Raw genomic sequence first — 8,708 nt, forward strand, 5'->3', positions numbered from 1 at the left:
ATAGTTTTCCTCTACAATGTTTTTAACATAGGAGAATGAGAAATGTATTTCTCCTTTTGGGCTGATCTTAGGTCTTTTGCCTCATCCCTCCTTTATGTAAATGAGAAGAGTCCAATTAAACATACGGAAAAAGGGTTTAATGAATCGTGAAAAAGCTGAGTTTGCAGAGAAAGGGTACAATCCCTTCTTCTCCTCCTCCTCCTCCTCCTCTTCCTCCTCCCTCTCCTCCTCCTCCTCTTCCTCCTCCCCCCTTCGTCCTCCTCCTCCTTCTCCTTCTCCTCCTTCTCCTCCTCCTCCTTCTCCTTTTCTATTTAACTTAGAAACATGTATTTCTTTTAAGAAAGATGATAAAGGTTAATTATTAGATAATTTCATTTTAGATACTAATTCTCATACTTGGAAATTATTAAACAAACATACTAATAATTTGCTAGAAGATTTAGCTTCCTTCATCTAAATTGTAAGGCTTTCTGGAGACTTAGCAAATATTCTACAACAAAAATTGTGAAATTCTAACTTTTTTCCTAATTTAAAAAATAATTTCATCTTACTTCCTCCCATTTTTAATGTTATTCTTTGCTCAGTGATAATTTTTCTTCTCTTAACACAGTTTGCTCTGGAATTGTCAGCACTAAAATGGGTTCGCATCATTACAAGGAGGTTGTTATTGAACCTAAGGAAAATATTTTAGTATCACATACCGTTGTAGCTTAATTTTGGTATTATTATGATGTTTTAACTAGCTAGAATTTTAAGGGTCTTGGAAGGAAATTAGTTAAGCTTTCTTTTTTTCTTTCCTAAAAGTACTGAATTTTACACTAGAGCAGAAAATTCTGTTTTGGGGATTTCATTTTCCTATTTTCTTTCCCCCTTTTCTTCATCTTGGAATTTTGAATAGTTGAAAGTAGACCACACAGAAAACTCCTAACCCATTATTTTAATGACAAAAATAACCCTCACAAAAAATATTGTAGGAAAAAAATCAATACCATTTCTGAGTGCAACTCTTAGAATTTGATAAGTGTGCAACTTGTCCGGCAGGGGGGCTTTGCTGGTACAGCATGAAAGTTCTAAATCACAACTGGAAGTGCTTTTCAGAGATCTAATCCAACAACCTCATTGGGTACCTGGGGTAACTGAGGTCCAAGGAGCGGGAATGGTGTGGGGAGTGGGTTGGGGGGACTGGAGGGAGAGGTTTCATGGGTTGATCTTTTCCTTTTCCTCTACAAAATGCTGCTTCGATCCGCAGAAAACACTTTTCTGGGGGGGGTGCCTACTGTGTGGAGAGCATTGCCGGGATTCAGATGCCTGCCCATCCACTCTATCCCCCGCTTCCCAAATCGGCACCCAGGATGTGATCAACACCATGAAGTTGCCCCATAATCCTCTCTGGCTACATAAGATGTAAAATTTGGTCAGCTCATTGGATGAAGCCAACAAGTCTCAAAAATGTGTGAAAAGGGTCCCAAGCGGTAGGCAAGCGCAGCGTTGAGGCCAGCGCTCCAGCCAGCGTCCCTCAGAGTTTTTGGTGCGGCAGGCCTCGCAAAGAGGAGGTTGGGGCTGAGCTGAGGGGGTGGGGGTGGGGGGTGTGGGGGGGTGGGGTAAAGTGGGGTGGGATGCGGGGGGGTGCAGCAGCAGGCTACCAAGGCTGTGGCTGTAGCAACAGTGGGGGCTTTAGCGAGGCCTCAGCTCATTGCTGGGGTGGGGGGGGGGGGGAGGAGCGAAGGAGGGTGGGTGCCTTAAGAGCAGACTGGGGGGTCGGGCCAGAAGGGGGCAACCTGACGATGCAGACTGCTACAGAGTGCTCTTCTTTGCGTAGCCTCACTAGGCAGAGCGGGACCGGACGGGGCGGGGCGTGCACACAGACCACAGGCTGCGCGCCAGAACGGTTGGTCTCAGGGGCCCTTCCGCCTGCTCACGAGGAGAGGTGGCTGGAAGGAGAGGAGCTCCCAGCAAAGGCGGTGAAAGTGACGGTTTAAGAGCAACAGTAGGCAGAGTGAGCGGCCAAAAGGAGAATGGAAGAACAGCAGAAGGACGAAGCCAAGGTAGGGGAGCACTGGTTCTGTGAGAGGGGGCCTCAGTGCGAGGACGAAGCTGAGGAGGTCGAGGACTTTGAGCAGCTGCCTCCCGAGCTGCAAGACGACAAGGACGACGAAGACGATAAGGGGGATGAGGAGGCGGTGGGGCCGAAGAGCGAGCAGCAGAAGAAGCTGTGGCACCTCTTCCAAATCTCCGCCAACTCCGTGGCCCAGTTCTACAAGGGTTCAGAGTGCCCACAGTCAGAACTTTCCATGTGGGACCACTTCCAGAGTGCAGCCATGGCTCTGACCAGCCTCTACAAAGAGAGCAGGGATGCCCAGCAACGAAGTTTCAACCTGGGCGTCCAGGTTGGCTACCAGCGCCGCATCAAAGATGTGCTAGATTGGGCAAAGAAGGGCCAAAGCACTATTCTCCGTGAAGACCTGATTAGTTTCCTGTGTGGCAAAGTGGCCCCTGATCCTCCACCAGTGCCCCCCCATCTTCCACCTGTGCCCCCCCACCTTCCACCACCGTATAGCCGCAAGATGGCCACTGAATCCAGCTCGTCACTGGACTTCAACTTACAGCCCTTCCAAGAGGCCGTCAACCTGCATGAACTCAGTGGCACCATGGCGAGAATTAGCTTGCAGTCTGGTCCACCCACCTCCCCGTCTCAAGCTGGTGCCTTTTCGAGCAATGACGCTAGCGGTGATCTCCAAAACAGTAGCACCCTCAAGGAAGACTTGAGCTCCGGCAATTCAGAGGATCTGGCCCTCCACCTGGCCAGTGGGGGGAATGGCAAACGCACCTCGGGCGAGTGCGATGATGTCATCACAAGTTTCCCCACCCACAAGCGCAACCGAATAGTCTAACGGCTATTTGGTCACCAGCCGCCATATTGCTTGAAAATTAACTCGACTTTCAACATTGAAAGGATACTCAAGACTATCATTTCTTTCTTGAAGTTAAAAAAAAGTTTCTATTAAATTTGCCATAAAGAAACTTTAAAACTATTCCAGAAGAAGCCTCATATGACTCTGACTTTCACAAAAATATAATCCTCTCAGAAAACAACTAGTTAGCAACATTGTTTAAAGTAGCCATGTCCGGTCAGGGTTGGAGCCTGGTTTATCTTGTTCTCTATTATGTTCCTTAGCACCGACCTAGGGCATTGTTGGTGCTTAATAAATGTTTGATGAATGAATAAATGTGACCTTATTTAAAAGCTTTGAAGGGGAAGGAGTAACAGGTGTTCACTTGGTTATAGGATACTTTTTAAAAATATATATTTTATTGATTTTTTACAGAGAGGAAGGGAGAGGGATACAGAGTTAGAAACATTGATGAGAGAGAAACGTTGATTCAGCTGAGAGAGAAACATCAATTCAGCTGCCTCTTGCACGCCCCCCACTGGGGATGTGCCCGCAACCCAGGTACATGCCCTTGACCGGAATCGAACCTGGGACCCTTCAGTCCGCAGGCAGACACTCTATCCACTGAGCCAAACTGGTCAGGGCAATTATAGGATACTTTTATCCTTTATTGTTTATTTGGTTGCTTGCTGTAACTGTTTTGGCCATTTCAATTGCATTTTATCAAAATGTGAAATTGGACATCTTTGTGAAATCTGGAGTCTTCCATTTTTGCTCCACTGTACCATACACCTAATTTCAAGAAAGAATGTGCAAGTAATACCTATTACACTGTGAGGTGTTTTATTTATTTTATTTTTTTTGGTACCTCAGGTAGGAAACAAAATTGTTTTTAATAGCACATTGCACAGTGCTATGATGGTTGGGAAGGTAATACTTGATAGTGAGTCATTTCAATCATCTTTTCAAAAAAACTTAAGCCAACAATTGAGATCCTGAGGTCAATGAGAGTGACATTCTTGGTGGCCCACTGGTGGCTCTTTCCTGTTTCTTAGAAATGTAAAAATTTCCTTTTTCTGAGGTTACATCTTTTTTAAAGTTTTTTTTATTGATTAAGTTATTACATATGTGTTCTTATCCCCCATTGCCCCCCCCCCACTCTCTCACTCATGTCCTCACACCCCTGGCGTCTGTGTCCATTGGTTAGGCCTATATGCTTGCATATAAGTCCTTTGGTTGATCTCTCCCTTACCCCCACCCTCCCCTACCTTCCCTCTGAGGTTTGTCGGTCTGATCAATGCTTCTTTGTCTCTGGATCTGTTTTTGTTCATCAGTTTATGTTGTTCATTATATTCCACAAATGAGTGAGATCATGTGATATGTATCTTTCTCTGACTGACTAATTTCACTTAGCATAATGCTCTCCAGTTCCATCCATGCTATTGCAAATGGTAAGAACTCCTTCCTTTTTACTGCAGCATAGTATTCCATCGTGTAGATGTGCCAAATTTTTTTAATCCATTCATCTGCTGATGGGCACTTAGGCTGATTCCAAATCTTAGCTATGGTGAATTGTGCTGCTATGAACATAGGGGTGCATATATCCTTTCTGACTGGTGTTTCTAGTTTCTTGGGATATATTCCTACAAGTGGGATCACTGGGTCAAATGGGAGTTCCATTTTTAGTTTTTTGAGGAAACTCCATACTGTTCTCTACAGGGGCTGCACCAGTCTGCATTCCCACCAGCAGTGCACGAGGGTTCCTTTTTCTCCACATTCTCTCCAACACTTGTCGTTTGTTGATTTGTTGATGATAGCCATTCTGACAAGTGTGAGATGGTACCTCATTGTCGTTTTGATTTGCATCTCTTGGATGATTAGTGACTTTGAACATGTTTTCATATGTTTTTTGGCCTTCTGTCTTCTTCCAAAAAGTATCTATTTAGGTCCGTTGCCCATTTTTTATTGGGTTGTTTATCTTCCTTTTGTTAAGTTGCATGAGTTCCCTGTAAATGTTGGAGATTAAACCCTTATCAGTGATAACATTTGCAAATATGTTCTCCCGTACAGTGGGTTTTCTTGTTGTTTTGTTGATGGCTTCCTTTGCTGTGCAAAAGCTTTTTATTTTGATGTAGTCCCATTTGTTTATTTTCTCTTTAGTTTCCGTTGCCCTAGGAGCAATATCAGTGAAGAAATGGCTTCGGCATATGTCTGAGATTTTGCTGCCTGTGGATTCCTCTAATATTTTTATGGTTTCCTGTCTTATGTTTAAGTCCTTTATCCATTTTGAGTTTATTTTTGTGTATGGTGTAAGTTGGTGATCTAGTTTCATTTTCTTGCATGTATCTGTCCAATTTTCCCAACACCATTTATTGAAGAGACTGTCTTGACTCCGTTGTATGTTCATGCCTCCTTTGTTGAATATTAATTGAACATAGTGGTTTGAGTCGATTTCTGGGCTCTCTATTCTATTCCATTGATCTATATGTCTGCTCTTGTGCCAGTACCAGGCTGTTTTGAGAACAGTGGCTTTGTAATACAGCTTGATATCTGATATTGAGATCCCACCTACTTTATTCTTCTTTCTCAGGATTGCTGCAGCTATTCAAGGTCTTTGGGTTACATCTTTTTTGTGATCTCTATTTTGAAATGGAAGATGAAGTCAGAATGAGCTGGGTTTTATTTGAGGATGCAGCATGATATAACTAAAAGAGCACAAGCTTTTATTAAAAGGACCCACAATAGAATACTAGCCCCACAAATTCACAGCATAATTTTGGACAAATCATTTAATATCTATTTTAAGATATTTTTATTGATTTTTTAGAGAGAGAGAGGGAGAGAGAGAGAAGCATTGATGAAAGAACCAAACATAGATTGGCTGCCTCCTGCATGCCCCCTACCAGGGATTGAGCTCCTAACCCAAGGCATGTGCCCTGACCAGATTCCCTGCAACCCTCTGTGCACTGGATGATGCATAAACAACTGACTCACACTGGCCAGGGCCACTTAATATATATTGACCTCAACTTTTCATCTATAATATGTAACTGTGGGTCTCCAAATGTCATTGTGAAGACAAGATGAAATTCATATTTCAAGTATCTAGCACAATGCTTGGCAAATAAAGGTTCTTAATACATGTTCTCCCTTCTCTAAAAATAACAATTAATAAAACATTAAAATCCATTATATTTTAGAAAAAAAGAGGAAAGTAGATCAACTTAAAAAAACAATGTAGGATCTGTGTTTGAGCATGAAACTACTGTTATATAATTGAAACTTGCCTAAATATCCCATATCTTGTATTAGTTGTGTGTTTAGCTCATAGGAAAACAGGATCTTCACACTGGATATTAGGGTAGCTTTGGAGTTCCCATACTTGCCTGAGGGATGCACCTTGCAACCGGAGTAATGAAAGATCTATCTCCTCTTGTATGAAAGAAAATCAGGAGGAGGGTAAGAATGGAAAGGATTTGGAAGTGAAACTCCTAGGGACACATAAAAGGCTAAAGTGGTTCTGAATAGGGGTAAGGTGGAGTGGAGGTGATGAAAAAGCTAGAAAGTATGGGATGGAAATGGAGGAGGTGGGAGTTAGGTTATAGAAGGGGTGGGGGTAGCTAAAACATCCAAATTTCCCTAAGCTCTCAGAAAACCCAGCACATAACACAGATAGATGAGTAATACCTTGTCTTTTGGTTCATATCAGAGACTTGTTTCAGCTTCATTAGCATGGCCTTTGGAGTAGATTTATAATTAACCAGTGCATTACGATAATACAACAAAAAGAGAAAAAAAGGGTGAATTCCCTGGTGGAATAAAAACTTGCTATTGAGTCATTCTACAAGTAGTTATTGAGGCACTGTGCTACGCACTGAGAAGGGATATAAAAAAGTAAAAGCAATCCTTACCCTCAAAGAGCACATCCTGGCTTGGAAGGTAAATCAATGTAGTCAAGAAAGCACTTTTGATTGTATGAAAAGCACCCAAGTGCTGTGCAAAGGAATTCAGAGGATAGAGTCCCTTGTTACCAAGAAGATCACAGCTTTTGAAGGAGGTGGCATTTTAACTGTGCCTAGAAAAATGGGTAGGAAGGGAGAGCACGTGGCATGTCAGCAGAAAAAGAACATAACAAAACTTGAGAGAGAGAAAAACAGGTAAAGTGAGTTCAGAGGATCACAGGAGCTGGGTAGGGGAGATCAGGAAAGCAGGGAAAATAGACTATAGAGGGTTCAAATGCCTGGCCTAGTATTTTCAATTCTATCCTGGGACTGGGGTGACACCACCCAATCTGTACTTTAGGAAGATTGGTCTGGCAGGCTGCCTCGCTGTCCAGCAGTGAGACACTGGAGCACAGATAGCATGGGATATCCCTGCAGGATGATTTTTTTTTTCTGGGGACATTGATATTTGGTTAGCCAGTGTTGTGGAGATGTTTACTTCAACAGGATTTTCTCTGGAAAACCTTTGCTTACTCACACCCTCCCACACCTCAAAACATACCAGGTAGGAAGCACGGCCAGTTGTGTGTTCTGCTGAGAAAGCCTTCAATTCCAGCTGCAGAATATCTTAGTCTTTTTTTTTTTTTTACATTTGACATTATTTTGTATTTCAGTTTCAGTTGTACAGCATAGTGGGATTACACAAACACTTCACAGTGTTCTCCCTGATATTTCCAGTATCCACCAAGCACCATACATAGTTATTATGCTATTATTGACTATATTTCCTATGCTGTACTTTACATTCCCATGAATATTTTGTAACTACCAATCTGTACTTCTCAATTCCTTCACCTTTTTTGCCCTTCCATTTGGCATCCATCAGTCTGCTCTCTGTATCTACGAGTCTATTTCTGTTTTGTTTGTTCATTTATATTTTCTTTTAGATTCCACATATAAGTGAAAGCATATGATATTTGTCTTTTGCTGACTGACTTGTTTTGTACCTTCCCTTTTATACCCATTTTTCTATTACTGGGCACTTGGGTTGCTTCCATAGCTTGACTATCCTATATAATAAAAGCATAATATGCAAATCGACGAAACAGCAGAATATCCTGTCGCTCCCACAGGGAGAGCACCGCTCAGCCAGAAGCTGGACTCATGGCTGGTGAGTGCAGCAGTGGTGGCAGGAGCCTCTCCCACCTCCACAGCAGCGCTAAGGAGTAATGAGCCAAGAGGTAAGGAGCAGCAAGCAGGTGAGTGGTAAGGAGCGAAGGGTTCCAGACTGTGAGAGGGCGCAGGCTGGGCTAAGGGACACCCCTCACCTGCCAGTGCAAGAATTTCATGAACTGGGCCTCTAGATGTAAATAATGCTACAATAACCAGAGGGGTGCATATGTTCTTTTGTTTTATTGTTTAGGTTTCCTTGGATATATACCCAGAAGTAGAAATGCTGGGTTATATGGTAGTTCTATTTTTAAAAAAAAATATATTTTATTGATTTTTTTACAGAGAGGGAGGGAGAGGGATAGAGAGTTAGAAACATCGATGAGAGAGAAACCTCGATCAGCTGCCTCCTGCACACTCCCTACTGGGGATGTGCCCACAACCAAGGTACATGCCCTTGACCGGAATCGAACCTGGGACCTTTCAGTCCACAGGCCGACGCTCTATCCACTGAGCCAAACCGGTTTCGGCTGGTAGTTCTATTTTTAATTATTTTATCCTCACCTGAGGATATGTTGAGAGAGAGAGAGAGAGAGAGAGAGAGAGAGAGAGAGAGAGAGATAGAGAGAGAGAGAAGAGAGAAATCTCAATCGGTTGTCTCCCATACATACCCAGACCAATGGCTGGGGATCAAAACCAAAACCTA

At 43.0% G+C, this 8,708-nt stretch overlaps 1 protein-coding gene across 1 annotated transcript; it reads left to right on the plus strand.

The window, feature by feature from the left end:
* Positions 1 to 2,015: 2,015 nt before the first annotated feature.
* Positions 2,016 to 2,891, plus strand: HAPSTR2 (HUWE1 associated protein modifying stress responses 2; the record flags this gene model as incomplete). Its single annotated transcript, XM_081115396.1, has 1 exon — positions 2,016 to 2,891. One exon carries the CDS (start codon positions 2,016 to 2,018, stop codon positions 2,889 to 2,891), a length of 876 nt encoding a protein of 291 aa, XP_080971522.1.
* Positions 2,892 to 8,708: the final 5,817 nt, after the last annotated feature.

Source organism: Myotis nattereri, assembly GCF_964212035.1.
Source record: "Myotis nattereri genome assembly, chromosome: X".
NCBI classification, from domain to species: domain Eukaryota; kingdom Metazoa; phylum Chordata; class Mammalia; order Chiroptera; family Vespertilionidae; genus Myotis; species Myotis nattereri.